We start from the raw sequence: 22,598 nt of genomic DNA on the forward strand, positions 1-22,598 counted from the left end.
GGGGTGTCCCCAGGGCCTGCCTTCCTTGAGAACTGCTTGCTGGAACTAGCCCCGTCCTGCACGGGGCTCACTCTGTATGGGGTGATCCTCCCCAAGGTGAGGCCCACCGTAAGTGGGACTGGCCACAAAAGACCCTAAAGAAGCTTGTGGGGAGGGTGAGTGAAGGAAGGTGAGCAGGGTTTCCAAGGATACAAAGGACGGAAAGGAAACACAAGGAGTGCTCGCAACTGTTTTGGCTGAGCCCCTCGTGCTGTGAGATGGTATCAAGGGGGCAGCCAGGTGTGCGGCAATAGAGGCTGAGCTGGAGGAAGGGTGTGGGGGCGGGAGCTACCTGGCTCCTCTGCTGTGGCCTAGAAGCTTCTGCCCAGCTCACGGTCAGCTGCAGGAGGCCTTGCCCCCAGAGGTCTCCGCAGACTTGATGACACATCCCCAAGGCAAGCAAGGCTCCCCAGTTTGGGCTCTAGGAGAGAGAAGCCCACCTGCACACCCCTTCCCCTGGCCTCCAGCGCCTTCTGTGAGCACTGCTGTCACAGGGAGCGGTATCTAACGTCACCGAGCATCTGCTGTGTGGCAGGCAGTATTGGGAGGAGTCCTAGGAGCCCCAGCGGCCACCTCCCTTAGACCCTGCCTCGCAATCCATGCCGGATGCCCCCTTCCCGTTGTAGGTGTTCACATCCTGGGTTTTGAAGTGGAGCACAAACAAGTGGTGCCTGTCTTAAGGGTGACAGTTGGGGCAATTGGCATCCGGATATGTGGTCTCTCTGCCATAGCTAGATGGCACAGCAGCTGTGGGCTGCCATCCTGGAGGTGTCCCAGGAGGGCCTTGGCCTTGGTGGAGGCTTGGTGATTGTCTGTGGACTTGACTTTTCCTCCACTGGGACCCGCAGCAGCCACGGAGTGCCTGCAGGGAAGGCCTGCGATCGGTCTGGTGGGACACACCGTTTCTTATTCCTGGTGGACCACGAGCTGCTTTAGAGCAAGTTTAATACTCCCCTGCTCACCCACTGCCCTTGTTTGTCACATCGTGTGGGATAGAGAAAATGTGGACAGCCTGCCTGGTTCGTTGCTGCTGTGCAGGCTAGAGAGGAGAAAGCTCCAGATTTCAACAGAGGCATGGTTATTCAGGCACTAGGGGGTTGGAGCCGCAAAACGGAATATCGTGTGGCTCTAGCCAGGGGTGTCCGTGCCTCTGAGCTGCTGTCGTCAAGCCTGGGAACCGTGTCCCGTCACCTTCCCAGCTCCCACCAGGGCCACAACACAACTGGAAGCCAGTGAGAATCCTGAGGAGATGGGCAGGACCCAGAATAGTCACCAGCTCTGTCTACCCTCTCTTTGTGAAGTCTTTTGTGTCCTCCTCCTGCACTGCACCCCCGGTCATCCATCTAGCCCGTGAGATGCACGGAGCACCCATCATGGGCTGGGCTTGCTGCTGAGCACCAGGAGCAAATCACACACATGGGCCTTTCTCTCGGAGAGCTTCCAATTACAGAAGGGAGATTGGGGGGATCCCTGGGTGGCACAGCGGTTTAGCGCCTGCCTTTGGCCCAGGGCATCACCCCGGGGTCCTGGGATCGAGTCCCACGTTGGGTTCCTGGCATGGAGCCTGTTTCTCCCTCTGCCTGTGTCTCTGTCTCTCTATGTCTATCATGAATAAATAATTAAAATCTAAAAAAAAAAAAAAGGGAGATTGGCATCAATAACGTGACAAAGCGAAAGGATGGCAGTGATGTCTGCTGGCGCACCTTGTGCCCCTGGGGAGTGAAGTCTGGCCGAGGCTGGGGGTGCTGGGCACTGGCCATGGGCAGAGGCAAGGCTTGGGCTGGAAGGTGCGTCCTCCAGATGGGAGCTTGGGAAACGCCAGCCTCCTGCCCTATAACTTCTGGGGCCGTGGGAGGGGCTTGGGGCCGGGTGGTCGGGCTCCTCCTGGGGGGCCGGGCCCCACCTGCAGAGCCTCTCAGTGTCAGCCTTGCGGGTTCCGTCCCTGCAACAGAAGCAGGCTGAGCCCCTTCCCTCCCCGCCCAGGGTGTGCCCTGGGGCCCCACTCTGCACCCTCACGCCATCGCCCTCAGCTCTCTGCAGACAGCCCGCTGCAAGCCAAGGACACCTGCCAGGCCCCGGATGCAGTGCTGCTGACCATTTCCTTCTCCAATCGCCCTTCTAAGCTTCTGAAACGCACTCCCTTCTGGTCTGTGCACGGGCCCGGATGATTTCAGCCTCCGGGCTGTACCGGCGCCAGCGCCCCCGCCGGGAGGGCAGCTCTTCTGCCCGCTGCTCCTTCGGGGCACTTCTGTGCCTTATTCCCCGCCGCTCTCTCCGAGCCCAGGCCCGGAGGCAGACACCTGCTCATCCCCATCCGCGGGGGGGCGGCGGCCCCGGGGCTCTCCGGTGTGTGTTGGGTGTTCAGTGTGTGCGTTCTCGCGTGAGCGATCACAGGGCATGAGAGTGCCCGCGTGTGTCCAGGTCGGGCCCACCTGGGCTGTGCACCTGGATAGGTGTGTGTCTGCGACGCGCCGAGGCGCCCCCCGGTGCGCGCCGGGGTCTCCGGGGTGCACCTGCACGCAGCCTGGCGCCGCGCGGACCGAGCGGGAAGGGCACATCCGCGCCTGCGCACTGGCCGGCCGCGTCTCCTGCAGCCGGGGGGCCGCACTCGCGCCCAACCGCCGGGAGCGGCCGGGGGCGGGGCCGAGCACTAGGCGGAGACTGCGCACTCGCGCTCGCCGGGGCTCGGGGGGCGGGGCGGGAAGGGGGCGGAGAGGGACGCGCCTCCGGCCAATGAGCGCAGAGATCGTGCGGGGGCGGGGCCGGGCGGCCGCGCGCCGGGCCGCGGTTGGCGGATGGGGCGGGGCGGGCTCGGCGTTTGGCCCCGCCCACCTCGGGCGGGGGCTGGTGGGAGGGCGGCTCCCAGGCGGCGGCGGCGGCCGCGGCTCCTCAGGTAAACCGGGAAGCGGGGTGGGCGGCGCTCGCTCGCACGGGCGCCCCTCCGGGAGCCGCGGCCGGAGAGTCCGGGGGCCGCGCGCGAGGCCGGGTGGGGAGGCACCCCCGAGGTCGGCGGGCGAGCGCGAGGAGGGTCCCGGGCGCGGGGCTCAGGTGCGCCGGGCGTGCGGCGTCCCACCCGGAAGCGGCCGGGGCGGGGGGCGGGGGAGCGTGTCCTGGTCACGAGGGCCTCGGCCGCGGGCACGGCCGTGGAGCTGCTCGGGCCGGAGGAGGTGCGGCTCCGCGGCGCGGCGCTGAGCTCCAGGCCCGAGCTGCCGCCCCGGGGTCCCCGCGGCGCCCGCACAGCCGCGGTGCAGCCCTGGACCCCGAGGAGCCGTCGCGGACGGGGGGGGGGGGGGGGGGGGGGGCGCGGGACGTGAGTGCACGGCGGGGGAGGCAGGGGGAGGCCGGCTGCGACGGGCGCCTCGGAGGCCGGGAGGGGTGTTGGGTGGAGAGAAGGGGCCGGGGAGGCCGCCGTGGGGCGTGTGGCGGGGACGCAGGGCGGGCTGGGCTGCTGCTGACTCCGAGCCTCTAGCCCGGTGCCCGGGCCCAGCGGAGGTCTGGGTGAAGCGCGTGGGTTGGTAGGAGCTGCGGGGTGTGAGGGGCCCACTGGACGATGCACAGCAGCAGATCCGCGGACACCTGGGCAGCGCGTGGTGGTGATGCGGCTGCGGGTCACCTGTCGCCCCAGTACCCCGCGGGCCTGGGGACGCTGCTGTCTGCAGGATCTTGATTTCGAGGCCTCGGTGGTGGCCCAAGTGAGCAGGTGTCTCTGGTCTCTCTGTGGGGTCAGAGTGAAATGACCTGAGTTGAGCTCTCTTGGTTACCTTGAAACCAGCATCCAGGCTGCATCTTGCTGCTTTTTGCTCCCCGGGGCTGCCTGCTGCCTGCTGCGGGAGGTCAGTGGGTCAGAGGTGGAAGCTGCGGGGCTGTCCTCGCGGCGCTCACTGCCAGCCCGCGTGCTTGGAAGCAGGTGTGTGCGCTTAGTTCTTAGACCCCGGGCCCGCTGAGGCCCAGGTAAGCAGCCAGGTTGTGGCTGGTGTATGATCAGCAGCGCTGGAGCTCATGAGCCTCTTCTATGAGCTGAATTATTTCATCTCCTGGAGGCAGGTGCTAGGCAGCCGCTGTGGCTCTTGGGGCTCCTGGCCAGTGCTCAGGGCATACTGGCTGCTGGAGTTGAGGACTGTGATTTCTTTACCCTTGGCTTTGGTGGTTTGCACGTGAACCCCGTGACGCAGCTCGCTGTGGTTTGTGTTGAGAGTGTTTCCAAGGGACCAAGAGCAATGGGCCGTGGAACTGCCTTTCCTAGGTCATCAGCCCAGGTCCTAGTTGGTGGCCCTGGAAGTTGATTCTTCTCTGGCTCCTGTGCTAGGAGGGAAGGTCCCGGGGGCCTGCTGCAGCGGTGGGTCCTTCCCATGACCCCACATGGTGGCCTGACTCCCCAGTCTCCCTGCACACGCCTGATCATCAGACAGGCTCACAGCTGCGTCTGGGCAGTGGTGCCCATGGGCTCCATGCAGGCGGCCCAGCCCCTCTGTGTGTGGCAGCCACCATACATGTGGGTGTCCTTCCAGCCAAGGGCTAGGACTCTTGGGGCTGAGATGGTGTCTGGTCAGCACTAAATGGGGTGGGAGGACTGGGTTGTTGTGGTGAACGAGGAGGAAGCCTGAGTGCTTCTTCAACTGCCATGAAGTAGGATGCAGGGAGGGAAGACCCCCTGAACCCTGCCTTCATGACCTGTGCCAGCATGCATCACGGCTCGGGTGTAGGGCAGAGCCTGTGGGAGCCGGTCCTCAGTGAGTCCCGGCCGCTAACCAGCAATGGGTTTCTCTCACACCTGCTTGGCTGTGTGTATCAAAACAGATGGTGCCTTTAGGGCACTGACCGGGCAGTCAGTGCTCAGCACACCTGCTTCCTGCAAGTTGCAGGCTGCCTTCCAGGCCCAGACCCTTCCTTGTCTCTGCACCCTCCTCCCCTGCAAGCATTGGTCGTGGCTTGCCATCAGCAGCCTGCTCACGGTTTGTCTCCACGGAGAGCAGGTTCTGGGCTGCTGTCCCTGTGTGTCCAGTGTCAGCACACAGATCACCTGGCCTAGGGCAGGGGCCGCGAACGGAACCTTACCTAACCGGTCTTGATTAGCTGCACACACTGTGCTTTTCCATTGGCGGTTGAGCTCTGCTCTTTGCTCTGTAGTTTATACGAACTCACCACTTGCTCCCATTGGTTGTTTTTTTTTTTTTAAATCTGACCAGACCCCTGATTGGTATTTGTGTTTCTTCTAATACCTCTGTGCCCTTGTGGGAGGGTTTCTGTAGATACACGTCAAAACGTGGGTGATCCCATCACGTGGTGTCCGTAGGCTCCGCTGACTGTGCAATGACCGCAGCGCTGATGACATCTGTGCTAGCGGAGCATGGCTGTGTGCCAGACCTTCCTCCAAGCCTTTCACTTGTGACACAACTGAAACCTGGTGCGAGAGTCCGGACCTTAGCATGTCCACGCTGTCCGCGGTGCAGTAGAGGCCAGTGCTCTCCCCTCAGTCTGCTGGATGTCTTTTCTGGGAATTCCGTATGCACGTTTGTCCATTTTCCTATTTGTCTTGTTGATGTAGGTGAGCTCCTTTGCATGCTGGTGTTAGATTTCTCTCTCATCTGTTATGAATGATTCGTCCTACTTTGTCTTTTATTTACCTTATGCTCTTTGGATGAGGTGTGTGAGCGTGTAGAGTGGTGTGCATAGGTATAAGTATGGATATGGTTTTCAAAATTTTTTTTAAGATTTTATTTATTCATGAGACACAGAAAGAGAGAGAGACAGAGACACAGGCAGACACAGGCATCCCCCTGCAGGGGATGCGGGACTCGATCCCAGGACCCCGGGGTCACGCCCTGGGCCGAAGGCAGACGCTCAACCACTGAGCCACCAGGTTTTCAAATTTAATGTATGTTTTTGACTCAGAAACTGAAACTCTTTATTGTTTATTTATTTATTTATTTATTTAGATTTATATAGTCATGAAAGACACACACGCACACACAGAGAGGCACAGGCAGAGGGAGAAGCAGGCTCCATGCAGGGAGCCCAATGTGGGACTCAATCCCAGGGTCCAGGATCACGCCCTGGGCCGAAGGCAGTGGTAAACTGCTGAGCCACCTGGGCTGCCCTCTAACTTTTTTTTAATAGTCAAACTGAATAGTGTTCACTAGTCTGGCTTAGAACATCCTTTCCTACTTCAACACTATAAAATATTTACTTGTACTTTCTACTCGGACTTTTACGTTTCATCCTTCCACTTTTAACTCTTACATGCGTCTAGAGTTTGTATTGGGATAAAGAGAGGTGAGGGGGGCTAGTGTTTTCCTTGAGAGTTTAACTAGCTGTTTCAACACTATTTATTGACTAATCTGTATTGTTTAAAAGTCTTTCATGTATATTTTCTTCCTATTTGGTGTTCATTTCTGGACTTTTTATATAGTTCCATTGATTTGATACACTTTAACATAAATAGGACAAATCCTCCTCTTCATAAACTTTGAAAAATTGGGCAGCCCGGGTGGCCCAGCAGTTTAGCACCGCCTTCTCCCCGGGGTATGATCCTAGAGACCCGGAATCAAGTCCCACGTTGGGCTCCCCACAGGGAGCCTGCTTCTCCCTCTGCCTGTGTCTCTGCCTCTCTCTCTCTCTCTCTGTGTCTCTCATGAATAAATAAATAAAATCTTAAAAAAAAAACTTTGAAAAATGTAACTGGCTATTCTTTTTCTTTTTTTAAATTGGCTATTCTTGTATGTAATTCTTCTATATGAATTTTGGCCATTTCATCAAGTACCTTCCAATATCTTGATTCGTATATTTGTAGATTTGGAAAAATCGAGCTTTACAATATTGAGTCATATGGGAGGGTTTTGGTTCTATTCCTTCCATGAACAATTTTTTTTAAAGATTTACTTGTTTTAGTGAGCTATCTATCAAGTGGGGTGTAGGGGCAGGGTGTGAGAAGCTTACAGCAGACTCCCTGCTGAGCTGATTCCCTGCTGAGCTTGGAGCTCCATCCCCACACCCACAAGACCATGACCTGAGCTGAAACCAAGAGTCGGATACTCAACCGACTGAGCTACCCTGCAGCCTCTGAACAGAACAGTTTTCTTTTTTTTTTTTTTGACTGTCCTAAATTGTTTATTAGGTAAGAATTTTACAAACATTACTTATATTAGCGGTAACGGTGGAGCTGGAGAGTATTGCGTCTTCTCCATGCTGTACTGTGAGAACCACCAATAGTGTGGTGGAACTTGTGACCCTTCCCAAGGCCACAACTCTTGCGGCCTGCATAGGTCAGCCCTCGCATCTCCCTGTGTTTGTGGACTGGTTTGGTGATCCACTGGGTGTCAGGATTTCTTCTGATAGCTTTATGGAATGGATCAATGAGGATAACCTCAAAGAATTTGTATGTGGAATCTTCGCCAACCCAATAAGAATTCAAGACTCTCAGAGCTCCACAGTGGCGTCCAGCTCGCTCCTCTGCAACAGACTGAAGGCTTTGGGCAAACTTCAGCTGGTTAACACCATGATGGACAGGCTTGCCATAGGTAGCACCCTTAGGAACTGGGCGTTTGCGGCCACCACGATGCACACGAATCCAATACATGACATAACTTTGCTTGGCCTTGTAGCCCAGTCTGCGCGCTTTATTGGGCCGGGTTGGGCGGGGGCCCTGTGGAGCGCAGAGAGCTGGCGGTACTGCCAGCAGCACACCCTGAGAAGAAAGCGCATGACATCGGACTGCTTCTTCCTCCATAGCTCCTGGATGTACTTGTACGCACCCATCTCGGCCTACCCTGATGGCTGCCGCCAGACGGAAAGGCTCTGAACAGTTTTCTAAAAAATTCTATGCACACTAAGGATAAAAACGAAAAATTTTTCCCTTGCTCACAGTGCATTGGAGAAGGCAGGCCTACTGGAGCATACAACTGTTAATATTTTGTGCTGATCCCATACCCATCATATGAACAAAGCGTTGTGGGAATATTGGATCACTTGCTGGGAAAGGTCGAGTGTCCTGGGTGACGTAACAGGGATTGCTGTTGAGGAGTGAGCAGGAGTCCCCATGGTAGAGAGGCCAGGGCAGGGTGTACCTGCAGGGGCCGGCAGAAGCAGAGGTGCTGAGAGTGCAGGTGGCCAGGATGCCTAGAATGTAAAGGGGTGAGAGAGAAGCAGCGAGGGCTGCAGGCCTAGGCTGCAACAGCCCGTGCTGAAGGTGTGGGTTAGGTTCTGTGGGCAGCAGGGGGACTGGTAAGCAGCAGTGCGGCATGTAGGGTCGGCGTTGGCAGAGGTCAGCGCTCTGCATGTGGAGGAGGCAGGATGGTCAGGTGAGGCGGTCATCAGAGGTAGTACCTGGGGCGGGTGGGCGTTGAGGGCCTTGTGTGAAGGGCAGAAGTAGGGAAAGGAGAGCAGTGGGGGGTGCTGATGGCTTCACAGTGGGTCTGTTACTGAGTAGGGTGTCTTGGTGCCGTGAATTTCATTTCCTTAGTAGTGTATTCAAAGAGCAGAAGGTTTTTGGGGCACCTGGATGGCTCAGTCAGTTAAGCCTCTGACTTTTGGTTTCAGCCCAGGGTCTTGGGATTGAGCTGTGTGTCTGCTTCCCCTGTCTCCCCTTCTGCTCCTCACCCTGCTCATGCTCTATCTCTCTCTCTCTAAAACAAATCTTAAAAGAACAAGTAGAAGTTTTTTGATGAATTTCAGTTTATGACCCCCCCCCCCCAAGATTTTTCTTTTGGTGTCAGTCATGGAGATTTTCTTATTTTTTTTTCCCCAGAAATTTTAGAGTTTTAACTTTTACAATTAGGCCTGTAAATCATTTTGAGTTTTTGTATGTACTGTGAAGTATAGGCTCAAGTTTATTTTATCGCATGTAGATGTTCAGTACTATTTGTTGAAAAGACTGTCCCTTTTCCACTGAATAGACTATGTCCCTTTGTTGAAAATCGATTTGCCATATAAGTTTTTTTTTTTTTTTTTTTTTTTTTTAGGATTTTGTTCATTTATTTGAGAGAGAGGGAAAGAGTAAGCATGAGTGGGATGAGGGGCAGAGGGAGAAGCAGATTCCCCACTGAACAGGGAGCCTGACGTGGGGCTGGATCCCAGGATTCTGGGATCATGACCTGAGCTGTAGACAGATGCTTAACTGACTGAGCCCCCCAGGTATTTCCATGTGAGTTGTAGAATTAGTCTGGTCAGTTGTGTTTTTTTGTTTTTGTTTTTCTCAGCAAATGGCATGACTTTCCATTTTTGGTTGTCTATTGTTAGCAAATAGAAATACAGTTGACTTTTTAATACTGACTTTACCTCCTGTGTTCTTAACTGTTGACTTATTGATTCTAGTCCCAGTTGTAGGTTCTGTAGGGTTTTCTACATAAACCATCATATTACCTGTGAATAAAAACATTTTTACTTCCATCTTTTCAATTTGAATGCCTTTTTTTTTTTCTTGCCTTATTGCACTGACTAGACCCTCTACTATTATAGTGAATAGAAGTGGTGAGAACAGGTATCCTCACCTTGTTCCCTATTTTATTTTATTTTTTAAAGATTTTATTTATTCATGAGAGAGAGAGAGAGAGGCAGAGACACAGGCAGAGGGAGAAGCAGGCTCCATGCAGGGAGCCCGACATGGGACTTGATCCTGGGTCGAAGGCGGTGCTAAACTGCTGAGCCACCCGGGCTGCCCTTATTCCCTATTTTTTTTTTTTTATTTATTTATTTATTTATTTATTTATTTATTTATTTATTTATTTTTATTATTTATTTTTTTAAATTTTTTATTTATTTATGATAGTCACAGAGAGAGAGAGAGAGAGAGGCAGAGACACAGGCAGAGGGAGAAGCAGGCTCCATGCACCGGGAGCCTGACGTGGGACTCGATCCCGGGTCCCCAGGATCGCGCCCTGGGCCAAAGGCAGGCGCCAAACCGCTGCGCCACCCAGGGATCCCCCCTTATTCCCTATTTTAAAGGGATAGCATTTAGTCTTTCACCATTAAGAATGAAGTTACTATAAAGAGCACCATTAGGTTGAAGAAGTCCCTTTTATTCCTGTTTGCTGGTAATTTTTTGGATGTTGGATTGTGACAAATGCTTTTTCTGCATTTACTGAAACAATTATATGGTCCCCCCCCCCCCCTTTTTGGTCTGTCAATGTGAATTACATTGGCTCTGCTTAAAAATACTGAGCCAAGCTTATATTCATGGGATAAACCCCATTTGGTCATGATGTATTATTCTTTTTACATGTTGTATGTGATTTGATAAAATATTAAGAATTTTTACATTTGTATCTATGAGGGATATTGGTCCATGGTGTTTATTATTTGTAATATCTTTGTCTACTCTTATTCTCAGAATAATGCTGGCCTCATAGAATCAGTTGGGAAGTATTCCCTTATTTTCAATTTTCTTGGAAGAATTCATGTAGAGTTGGTATTATTTATTCCTTAAATGTTTGATAGAATTTCCCAGGAGAACCATCTAGGCCTTGAGCTTTCTCTGTGGGGAGGCTTTTTTTTTTTTTTTTTTTTGTGGGGAGGCTTTTAACTACAAGTTCAATTTCTTAATTAGATACTACCTTATTTAGACTTTTTTAACTGCAATGTTTTAATATCATGAAATACAAGTACAAAACGTTGTACAAGTATATGTTGTACTCACAGAGATGGAATAATACATTTGTGTTATCAGACTATAACCCAGTGCTAACCACTGTACCAATGGCTTTCCATAGGGATTTTTCTACTCTTTGTATGAGATTTTATCATGAATAAAAAAGCTCACAAATCTTTTCAACCACTGCAGATTTATATTTATGTTAATATTCTTGTTCAGCTGCTTTGGAGACCGTTAAGAAATACAGAATTGCCTTAGCCAAGAGTTTTGAGTGGCTAAAAAATTTTATTATTTCATGTTGGCCCAGATCTCCCTTACACTGGCATTGCAAAGACACTGTGCACTTCTATGGGGTTTAAAAAAAAAAAGCGTTGTCTCAATAGACAGCCCTCTTTTTTTTTTTTTTTTTAAATAATGAAGGTTTTTTGTTTTTTTTTTTTTGTTTTGATTGTTTTATTTTGTTTTGTTTTACAGAGATAGGAGGTACCAATTTTTTTTTAAATTTTTTTAATTTATTTATGATAGTCATAGAGAGAGAGAGAGAGAGGCAGAGACACAGGCAGAGGGAGAAGCAGGCTCCATGCACCGGGAGCCCGATGTGGGATTCAATCCCGGGTCTCCAGGATCGCGCCCTGGGCCAAAGGCAGGCGCCAAACCTCTGCGCCACCCAGGGATCCCAATAGACAGCCCTCTTATGTTTGGGAAGGCAAATTACCATTTCTTGAAAAGTACAGACTATTGCAATAGTTATTGGCTAAGTAGTAATTCATGAAAATCCATTTATATAACACAAATAATAGCAACAGAGAGCCATAAAGCCCCACATATACTAAAGAAAACAAGTTTGGAAATATTTAAACTATTTTTCCTACCTCTATACTGGTTTAGCCACATCAAGTGAGAGTAAATATCATCCAATAAAGAAAAGTATTCAGCATTCTGTTTCCATAGCATACCTCAGCCATCTCGGCTAAGACTTTTTTATGACAAACCAAAAAAAAAAAAAGAAAAAAGGATAAAAGTTGCATTTACTTTGCTGAAAATAAAAATAAAATAATGCTGATTTCATAAAATATCTGAAACTAACTTTGTTTCTATAATAAAATGGTGGCTATCTTTTTTGAAGTTTTAATTACCATTCTTGCCATTAAAAAAGAAAATCTATCAAAGTCATGTCAACCTTTAGGTATAAACTTTGGGGTACTTAAAATAACATGTTTGGAAAACTGAACCACATTCTTAATTGCCAGCATTATGCTTTGTTCTTGTTAGAATCATCTTTGTTTTTCTTCTTTTTACATCCCAGTTATAAACCCTGGCCAGATTGATTTCAGTGGTAGTCAATTGGTCTCGAAGAAAGTCAAGATCTTCCTCAAGAGAATCAAGATTTTTTGTGGCAGTTGATAGATTCTTTTCCAACAATGCTGAGCTTCATCAATATCATATTCAAGCATTACATTAGCCCCCAACCACAGACACACTTTATCAGTAGGAGGAACTGAAGCTTTGCAATACAGGTTATCTGCCAGTAAGAATCTGGTCTCCATTGAACCGGTCGACTCTTTTTTCTTCTGCATGTATTTTAGAATTTCTAAAGTCTGCTTAATTTCAGGAAGCTGACCTTTTAGGCTCCTTTTCTTTTGAGCAAGGTTGAGTTCTGTAAATTTATACTTCCGGTATTGTTCATCCAGCTTCTTCAGCACTGTATCTGCAGTCTCGTTCCCAGGCTGTTTCTTTTTTTTTTTTTTTTTTTAATTTATTTATTTACGATAGACACAGAGAGAGAGAGAGAGGCAAAGACATAGGCAGAGGGAGAAGCAGGCTCCATGCCGGGAGCCCGATGTGGGACTCGATCCCGGGTCTTCAGGATCGCGCCCTGGGCCAAAGGCAGGCGCCAAACCGCTGAGCCACCCAGGGATACCCCTCCCAGGCTGTTTCATGAAGGAATCTACATCTTCCATTAACACGGCCTCCGGAATCCCCAGGGGGAGCCGCCGCCCATTCCCCCTGCGGCCACTTCTCCCAAGCCACAACTGTCCTTAGCCGTCGCCATCTAGGAGAAGCGAGCGCACGCCGAACGGCCTACCTTATTTAGATTATCTATTTCCTCTTTCATAAGCTTTAGTGGTTTGTGTGTTTTAAGGAACTTGTCTGTCTTATTTATAATTTTTTAATTGAGGTATAATTGACTTGTCTATTTCTTTTCTTTTTGTTTTTTAAGCTTACTTATTTATTTATAAGTAATCTCTACACCCAACATGGGGTTTGAACTCATGACCATGATCCTGAGACCAAAAGTCTCATGCTTCTCTGACTGAGCCAGCCAGGTGCCCCTGACTTGTCTATTTCTTTTAAGACGTCCAGTTTACTTTAAAAAAAGTTCAATTTACTGGCATAAAGTTATTCATAATGTATTTTTATTTTCTTCCTAGTATCTCTAGAATCTATAGTGATGTCACCTCTCATTCTTGATACTGGTAATTTGTGTCTTTTTTTCCTGATCTGTCAGGCTAGAGGTTATCAAATTTATTGATCTTCTCAAATAACTAGCCTTTGGTATCATAGATTTTTTTTTCTATTCTGTTTTCTATTTCTTTGTCTTATGTGCTAATATCTATTATTTCCTTTTGGTTCATTTGTGTGTCTAGTTTTTTTTTAAGATTTTATTTATTTGAGGGCAACCTGGGTGGCTCAGCAGTTTGGCGCCGCCTGAGGCCCAGGGCATGATCCTGGAGTCCTGGGATGGAGTCCCATGTCAGGCTCCCTGCATGGAGCCTGCTTCTCCTTCTGCCTCATATCTCTGCCTCTCTCTGTGTCTCTCATGAATAAATAAATAAAATCTTTAAAAAAAAGATTAAAAAAAAAGATTTTATTTATTTGAGAGAAAGAGCACATGAGTGGAGGGAGGAGCAGAAGGAGAGGGATAAGCAGACTCCATCCACGCTGAGCACAGAGTCTGACATGGGGCTTGATCCCATGAGCATGAGATCATGACCTGAGCCAATATCAAGTCAGACGCTTAACCAACTGAGCCATCCCTGCACCCTTGAGTGTCTAGTTTCTTAAGGTGGAAGATCACAACATTCTTCTTTTCTAATACAGACATTTAGTGTTATAAATTTCCCCCAAATTTTGATATATTTTTTCATTTTCATTCACTTCAAAATGCTAATTTTACTTTTGATTTCTTTTTTGTCTCATGCATTATTTTGAAGCATATTGAGTGGTTTTTAAAATATTAGAGGATTTCTCAGATGGCTTTCTCTTACTGATTTTTTTTTATATAAATTTTTATTTATTTATTTATTTATTTATTTATTTATTTATTTATTTATTTATTTTTTTTTTGGTGTTCAATTTACTAACATACAGAATAACACCCAGTGCCCGTCACCCATTCACTCCCACCCCCGCCCTCCTCCCCTTCTACCACCCCTAGTTTATAAATTTTTATTTATGATAGTCACACACAGAGAGAGAGAGAGAGAGATAGGCAGGGACACAGGTAGAGGGAGAAGCAGGCTCCATGCACCGGGAGCCCGACGTGGGACTCGATCCCGGGTCTCCAGGATCGCGCCCTGGGCCAAAGGCAGGTGCTAAACCGCTGCGCCACCCAGGGATCCCTCTTTTACTGATTTTTAATTTAATTCCATTGTAGTCAGAAAACTTTGTATGACTTGAATTCTTTTTTTTTTTTTTTTTAGAGATTTCATTTATTTATTCATCAGAGACAGGCAGGCAGAGACACAGGGAGCCTGATGGGGGACTTGATCCTGGAACCCTGGGATCATGCCCAGAGCTGAAGGCAGACGGTCAACTATTGAGCCACCCAGGTGTCCCTGTATAACTTGAGTTCTTTTAAATTTACTGAGATTTGTTTTACTGCCCAGAATATAATCAGTCTTGGTAAATATTTCATGTGCTTTTGGAAAGAATATATATTCTCCTGTTGATGAATAGACAGTTCTATAAATACTACTTAGGTCAAGTTGGTTGACAGTATTGTTCAGGTCTTCTGTACCCTTACTGATTGATTATATGTACAATTGTTTTGCCAATTATAGAGAAATCTATAATTTGTACAGTATATGAAACTGTCTAAATGTCCTTGTCTACTAATTTTTCTCCATCATTTCTGGATCAGTTTGTATTGCTGGATTCATCTTCATTATGGGTTGTATTTTTTTTGCTTCTTTGTATGCCTGGTAATTTTTGATTGGATGCCAGACATTGTTGGTGCTGGATATTTTTGCATTTCTCTTATGATTCTTGAACTTTGTGCTGGGATGTAGCTAAGTGACTTAGAAATAATTTGATTTTTTCAGGTCTTACTTTTAGCTTTGTTAGATAAGACCAGAACAGCATTTATTTTACAGCTAATTTTTTTTACTGTGGCAGAGCCCTTTTGAATGCCCTTTCCAATACGCTGTGAGTTGTGATGTTGTCCCCTCTGGCTGCTGGGAGCAGCTTCATTCCTGGCCTGTTGGGAGTTCTTTTTTTCTTTTTTTTTCTTTTCTCTTCTCTTCTTTTCTTTTTACTAAAGATTTTATTTATTCATGAGAGATACACACACAGAGAGAGAGAGAGAGAGGCAGAGACACAGGCAGAGGGAGAAGCAGGCTCCATGCAGGGAACCTGACGTGGGACTCGATTCCGGGTCTCCAGGATCACGCCCTGGGCTGAAGGCAGCGCTAAACCGCTGAGCCACCTGGGCTGCCCACAGGGTTTGGGTTCTATCTGATGATGTGCCACCGCCTTTGAGAAGTATCTTTGGACTCTTTCTGGAACCTGCTGACAGCATACCTCATACCCTGCCTGACAGCTGCAACATTTTCAGCCTATCGTTCTTTTAGGATTTGGGATTTTTTTTTAAAGATTTTATTTATTCATAGAGACAGAGAGAGAGAGAGAGAGAGGCAGAGACACAGGCAGAGGCAGAAGCAGGCTCCATGAAGGGAGCCTGACGTGGGACTCGATCCCGGGTCTCCTGGATCATGTGCTGGACTGAAGGCGATGCTAAACCAGAGCCACCCGGGCTGCCCGGGATTTGGGATTTTTTTTTTGCCACCTTCTTGCTCTGCCACAAATGAAATGTGTACTTTTAGATACTTTCCAGGAAGAAAGGGAAAACACCTTGCTGATGCCAGCATCTTCAAACCAGAGTCTTCTCCATCTGCTTTCTATCTGCCTGGGATTCCTGGAGATTTCTGGTTTGCTAATTTTATCTGGTTTTCTAGTGCTTTTGTGGATTTATTCTTTCAAGACTTGCATCACTAGGACACCTGGCTGGCTCAGTCAGTAGAGCACGAGACTCTTGATTTTGGGGTTGTGAGCTCAAGCACCACGCTGGGTGTAGAGAGATTACTTTAAAAAAATTTTTTTTAAAAAACAAAATAAAAACTTGCATCTTTTCTGTCATTTTGTTGAGGTTCTGGTGGGCTGGATGCAAACTTGGGGCTGGCTTGCTTTCCTGAACTAGGGTTCTCACTTACTTGTGTTTCTGCTACCACACACCCCGTGATTTCTCACTGTGCTGCTTTCCTTGCTGTATGTCTGTAGCCAGGTGGGTGTCGTCTGGCTCGGTTAGGGGAGGTCACGGCAACTCGCCTGTATCATCTGTGTCCTTTTGTGTGTGAGAGGTAGTGAGGGGAGGGCCCGGGGAGGAAGTGATCGGTGAGGGGTGGCGGAATTGCCAGCGAACAGGAGGCATCCATGATAGCGTCAGCCACCACGCCGAGGGTCTACCGCCCCTCTGACCTTAAGGACCTTGGAGAGTATGACATAGGTTTGAGCTTGTGACCATGTGGCGAAGAGGCAGAGGCACTTGCATATTGACGGACTTTATTCTTTGGGTTGTTTCAAGGTGTGCACTATTTGAAAACTGCCCCCCCCTTTTTAGGATTGATTTATTTATTTGAGAGAGAGAGTAAAGCAGGGGCAGAGGCAGAGGGGAGAGGAAGAGAATCTCAAGAAGGCTCCCCAGTGAGTGTGGAACCTGACGTGGGGCTCCACCTCATGACCCTGAAACCGTGACCTGAGCCGAGACCAAGAATCAGATGCTCAACCCACTGAGTCACCCGGGGGCCCCCAGAGCAGCACCTCTCTAATGCCATGGGCTATTTGGATGATTGGTTTCTGGTGCCCGGGAACCCACTGGATCCCCATGCTGCTCATGCAGCTTCAGGCCAGGGAGACTCACTGAGCGCTGTGCTAGAACCCTCGGCCTGGGGCACCTGAGCCTGCCGAGATCGGGGCCCTGTTCTCAGCCTTCGGGGCAGCTTTCCCTGCTATGCATGGACTGCCAGTGATGCCAGCCTTCCGTGTGCCCTCTCTTCTTTACGGAGTGAAGGAGGCTGCTGTAGGTGGAGGCAGTGACCGCACTTGCCCGGGTCACCATGTGGGCTGGCAACAGCCTGGCAGGGTTGCCAGCTGGGGCAGATAGCTCCCCCAGGAAAAGGGACTGAAATCATGTGGGGTTTTTTTTTATAACAATTCTTTTTTTTTTTAATTTTTATTTACTTATGATAGTCACAGAGAGAGAGAGAGAGACAGACACAGGCAGGGGGAGAAGCAGGCTCCATGCACTGGGAGCCCGATGTGGGATTCGATCCCGGGTCTCCAGGATCGCGCCCTGGGCCAAAGGCAGGCGCCAAACCGCTGCGCCACCCAGGGATCCCTCATGTGGGGTTTTTTAATGAGGTTTTTTTTTTTTTTTTTGTAGAGGGAGCACGTGTGGAATAGGGAGGGGGCGGAGAGAGGGAGAAAGTCTCAAGCCGACTCCCCACTGAGCATGGGACTCAAAGTGCGGTCCGTCCCAGGATCCCACAATCACGAGCTGAGCCAAAATCAAGAGTTAGAGGCTCAGGGGACGGACCACCCCCAGGGGCTCATGTTTTTTTTTTTTTTTTTTAATTTTTTTGTAAAGACTTTATTTATTCATGACAGACACACACAGAGAGAGAGAGAGGCAGAGACACAGGCAGAGGGAGAAACAGGCTCCTCACAGAGAGCCTGATGCGGGACTTGATCCCGGGACTCCAGGATCACGCCCTGAGCTGAAGGCAAGCCCTAAACCACTCAGCCACCCAGGGATCCTGGGGCTCATGTTTTACACAAACACTGACTGGCTGTAAACTGGAAGGCGGATGGCTGACCTCTTGCTTTTGCTTCCTCCAGGCTTGTGAAGAAGCTGTCCATGCTCACGCCGGGTGAGAGAAGCCGAGATGGCAGAGCCCTACGTGAGGAGTGAGTGCGTGGGCTGCGTGGGCCCCTAGGGCGGGACGCGGGGTGGAGTAGGCACCTGGAGGGTGGGAGGGAAGGGCTGTTGCCTGGGTGGCTTTCTCTCCGTGTTTGTTAGGAAGCAACGTTCCCTAGGAAGCAACAACGACAACGAAAACCAAAGTAGTTGTAGTAGTTGTCTCTGCAGCTGCCGAACGGGCGGGTAGGCCACTGGCTCAGGGCGTCGCAGGGAGTGGTGCTTGCTGGGCCCTGTGCCTTTGTCCCTTCTACACAAGGCCTGGCTCCAGCAGCCGCTCTGGCTGTCTGCTCTGTCCCTGCAGCCACGGCCAGCAGTTTGCTGAGCTCACGGGGAGACCCATCCCTGCCCCACAGAGCTCTGTCCCCAGGAGTGAGGTGCTAGAAGCACCATGGCAAGCACCACGCCCTGTGCTCCAGGGACACCGAGGGTGACAGGGTCCTGTCCAGGGGGGCCGGGGGGGACTGGTCAGGAGGGTGTAGGGCATTGACCAGTGGGGATGGGATGATGAGTCGTCTTTGGGTGCAGTTGGTGGGACTCCCTAGCATGGGGCAGTTGGCCACCTGGGGGCAGCTTCCTGAGGCACCTGAGGCACCTGAGGCACCTGGCCCTCAGCCTGTAACATCTGCGTTTTACAGCAGCCGCAGTCCAGTGGGGGCAGGAGATGTGAAGCAGACCCAGCCTGGGGTGTAAGGTCAGGGTAGAGTTAGCCAGAGTGCCCTCAGAGCAGGTGCCAGTGGGCCCCAGGGACCCTGGCAAGCAAGGTGGAGGGAGGCAGCACAAGTGCCTCAGGTGTGTATGGCTGAGGTGTGTAAGGGGGCCAGGCAGTGGGTGGCGGGGTGGTTGCCAAGGCAGCGGGAGAGTGCAGGAGTGTGAGGGGGCAGGCGTCCTCCAGCTGGTAGGGTTGGCCGGGCCTGAGCGCACACCCTGGGCTTTGTCTTCGTAGAGCTGTCCACCATCCTGCTGGATGCCGTCACCGACAAGGACCCTCTGGTGCAGGAGCAGGTGTGTGGCGCCCTGTGTGCCCTGGGAGATGCACAGCCAGCAGAGGCACTCAGAGCCTGTGAGGAGTACCTGTGGCAGCATGAGAAGGTATTCCTGCCAGGGCCGCGGGGTGGGGGGCAGGTGAGCTGCCCTTCTGGGGGGCAGAGCTGAGGGTCTTTGGGGCGGGGTCTGCAGGGGAGGGTGGGCCCAGACCTGTGGAGCCAGGTTGCTGTGGGCAGAAAGCCACACCTGCAAGTCCAAATTCCCTGGAGATGGGGCGTTTCCAGGGCAGACGAGCCGCCGTGCCTTGTGGCCTGTGGGTTGGTCCCGTCACGGGGCACTGGGTGGGGCTGGTCAGCAGCACAGTGTCCAGCTGTCCTGGTGTTGCCATCCCCGTTCACTCACTGGCTAGAGGCTGGACAGCTCTTCCTGCCAGGCTCTGTGCTGCCCCCCAAGGGGGGACATCCCCTTGTCATCAGCTGCAGTGAGGGACGGGTGGACCAGTGCTCTGACTCCGCGGGGGCCGCCCAAGGAGGCCGGGGCCTTTCCCTCGCTGCCCTCCTGCAGATTGCTAACTTGGCAGAGGTGTGACACACTCCTGGGGTCTCGGTGCCACTGCTGCCCAGCATGTCCCGCCCGTGCCGTGGGGGAGGCTTGGAACCAGCTCCTCTCCTGGACCCGCTGCCGGCCGGCCCCTGGGCCTTGGCTCTGACACTGCTGGCTCCCTGTCCTCTGGAGCAGTCGTGTGCCGTCTCAGTATGTGGTTTGGGCCCATCCTGGAAGGGAGAGAGACTTCTGCAGCCTTAAAAGACCATTTTTCTTTTTGTTTGATTTAACACCTTGATAAAAAGGGATCTCTCTACAGCGGGAGCTGATCCTCTCTTGGATCAACTGCGTCCTGCTGAGCGGCAGCCCTGTGACACCTCGTGCTGAGGGCCTCTCCTTCCTCCCTGTGGCTCTCCTCGCTGTCCCTGGGCTTATGTGCTTGTGCAGGAGCCCTAGGGCGCCTGTGGGCACTGTGAGTGCAGACGCCCCGTTGGTGGCGTGCATCGGGAGGGCACACCCCCACGCTTGGGCACCGTGTGCATCCTCCATGGCTCTTCTGTGGTTTGTGGAGCTTCGTGCTGCTGCTGTGCCGGACCCCAGGGTCCTTCTCCGTGGGCTGAAAGGCTCCATCGCCGTGATGTGCTGAATCAGCGTCTGATTGTGAAAGCAGATTGGGGCCGCCCTGGCCACTTGAGGGTGTGGCTGTGGCCAGGGAGTGCCTCCTGGAGGCAGCTGCCAGGGCCTTGGTTAGCTATAGCGATTCGTTGGAAAATTAAGCGTGCTTCATGCTTGTCATTTTCTAGCTCATGGTTTTACACCTCTTCCAGCGTTTTTGGTTTCTTTAACCAACTTAAAAATGAGAATCTTCCTTTACCTTTGCATATTTCCCACATGACATGGGAAGCTCTCCTACAGAGGCTGCTCCCTTGCAGGCACCTCCTTCTCCCCTAGGCCGCCTCTCTTCCAGTTTCTGTCACGTGCTTATGCTTCATCACAGCTTGCTTGGGCCACTCCCTCGGACAGGGTGCACACGCTTCACATCCCACGGACTGTCCCCAAAGGGAGTGTGGGAGACAAGTGCCTGGGGAAACGGGCAGAAATCGCCACCTTGGTGTGTCGGGGTCACGCCAGCAATAGCAGGCTTGTACTAGTCACCGTTCTGCGGGCCTGGGTACAAGGTCACCCTGCGGCAGATTCCGTGTGTGCTGGGGACCCACTGCTTGGTTTAGAGGCCACCTTCTTGCCGTGTCCTCCCACGGCGGAGGGCAGGCGGGTTCTCTGGGGTCTCTCTAGAAGGCACCGACCCCACTGGTGGGGTTCCACACTCATGGCCCACTTGCCTCCCGAAAACCCCGCTTCCACTACCATCACTTTGGGGTTAGGTTTCCATGTAGGAATCTCAGGGGATCCTGTAATAACAGTTACAGTTTGGAAACCAAGCTTCCAAATAGTGATTGGAGTTTTTGTTCTCTCTGTTCTTACTGCTTTTCTGGGCTGGTTTTCTCTAGAAAGTCATTCTACCGTAAGGGAGTTTTGACGGGCCGCTCGTCAGCACACTCCAGGACCCCCCATGGAGGCTGCAGGGTCTGCAGGAAGCAAGCCCACGTGTGGGTGTGGGTCCTGTCGCCCAGGGCCACTCAGCGTGAACCATGTGAACCCACTCCCCCCGTTAGGAGTGGAACGGATTCCCCAGTCACGTAAGGGACTTTGATCCTGACATCAGAACAGAGTGACACGGGACATGGTTGCAGCTGGAGCAGAGAATTTCTCTGGTGCAGTTAGTTATTCTGCTGGGGTTACAATCCCAGTCTGCTTAAGTGAGCAGCTTCTACACACTCAGGCCGGGACCTGAGGTGGCTGCACGGGGACCATGTGGTGACTGAGCTTTGTGTCCTGTGGCCAAGGCCGGGCCCACACCTGCCCCAGGCCTGTATTGGCAGCAGGCGAGCCTGTGCGCTGCTCCTTGTCTGTCCCAGTTCGGATCCCGCCGTGCTAGAGTGACCTAGAGGGCCGTGGCGTTACCCCTATGCGTGCCGAGCCTGCTGAGGCCCGCGGAACCTCGTCAGGGAACGTCACCTACACCTCACTCTGATGTGACTGCTCTTCTGCCCGTTGAACTTTGCAGAGCAATGGAAAATGGGGAAAAACCCTTTTCTTTAAAAATAAGCAGCTCTATCAAATTATCAAATAATGAGCAGTCCCTATCAAAATTTCAGTGAGGATTTTTTTTTTTTTTTTTTTGCAGAAGTAGAAAACGCTATCCTCAAATTCATGTGCAATCTCAAGGGGCCCCAGATATTACCCAGGCAGTGCTGACAGAGAACAAGGCCGGAGGGGCTCACTTCTCGACTTCAAAACTTACTAGAGAGCTGCTGGGGTCAAACAGTGGTAGAGACCAGCTAGAGACAGACACACAAACCAATGGAATAAGGTCAAGTAAACCCTTGCATGTGTGGTCAGAGGAGTTTTGACAACATTTATTATCAGGACAAAACCGAAGACGAGCTTTGGCCCAGAAAACCAGGGCAGGTTTCCCGTGATCTGTTCATGTATCTAGAGATGTTTATGACGGGTGTTGGCTTTTTTCAGGAACAAAAATCCTGCCTGTCTGTGTGTGTGTGGTGTGGTGTGGCCAGGGCTCTCTGGCCTCCGTGGGAGGGAGCCCTGGCCTGGCTGAGCCCCGCCGTGGGCCATCACCCCTGCTGTCAGCGTTGGCTGCATTTCTCTGGCGCACAAGCTCGGTCCTGACCCAGCTCGGGTGCGGCACTTGCTGCACACAGTGTGCCCCCCAACCTGGCCGCTCCATTCCTGGAGGTGGGGGCCCTCAGGGTAAGGCCAGCCTCGGTCTTCCCTGCCTCCTGCGACTCTCTTGCCCTGTCCTCCAGACTCTGAGACCTGGGGGCTCCTTCCCCGGGACCGGGTGGGCACTATCATTGAGCCGATGGCCCGGCCTGCCACCCAGCCCCTGGCCCCCCACCTGCAGCTTCACCAGTCCTCAGTTAAGGAGAGGATGAGTGGCAGGTGGGGTCGCGGTGGCAGTGTGCTGCTGAGGGCTGTGGCTGGTGGCATGACCTGTGCAGGGTTCACCTGGGGGCGAGGTCAGCAGGCCCCCCCCCGCCCCCGGAGCCACAGAGAGAGCCTCGGTTGGTGGCCGTGTGGGGCCGGGGCCAGGCAGCGCCGTGCTCTTAC

General features: G+C 51.6%; 1 protein-coding gene and 2 pseudogenes across 17 annotated transcripts in view; 1 reads left to right on the forward strand and 2 right to left on the reverse strand.

The window, feature by feature from the left end:
• Nucleotides 1-15: 15 nt before the first annotated feature.
• Nucleotides 16-22,598, forward strand: part of MROH1 (maestro heat like repeat family member 1) — a 70,494-nt gene continuing 47,911 nt past the window's right edge. For 13 of the 17 annotated variants that reach the window (XR_004813870.2, XR_007401772.1, XR_007401773.1 and 10 more), the window contains exons 1-3: nucleotides 2,843-2,932; nucleotides 17,801-17,869; nucleotides 18,826-18,971. Coding sequence is in view for 13 of the 17 variants with exons in the window: in XM_025450586.3 (XP_025306371.1) it covers nucleotides 17,848-17,869; nucleotides 18,826-18,971 (168 nt within the window). In the remaining 4 variants the exon portion in view is untranslated. Of the gene's footprint in view, nucleotides 97-2,842; nucleotides 2,933-2,997; nucleotides 3,088-17,600; nucleotides 17,686-17,800; nucleotides 17,874-18,825; nucleotides 18,972-22,598 lie in introns of those variants that run through there. The other 4 variants (XM_049093176.1, XM_035713551.2, XM_035713537.2 and 1 more) reach the window with 4 other exon arrangements.
• On the reverse strand, nucleotides 7,112-7,826 carry LOC112662222 (60S ribosomal protein L15-like; annotated as a pseudogene).
• On the reverse strand, nucleotides 11,670-12,677 carry LOC112662074 (prefoldin subunit 3-like; annotated as a pseudogene).

The sequence above is a fragment of the Canis lupus genome, chromosome 13, assembly GCF_003254725.2.
Source record: "Canis lupus dingo isolate Sandy chromosome 13, ASM325472v2, whole genome shotgun sequence".
Classification (NCBI taxonomy): domain Eukaryota; kingdom Metazoa; phylum Chordata; class Mammalia; order Carnivora; family Canidae; genus Canis; species Canis lupus.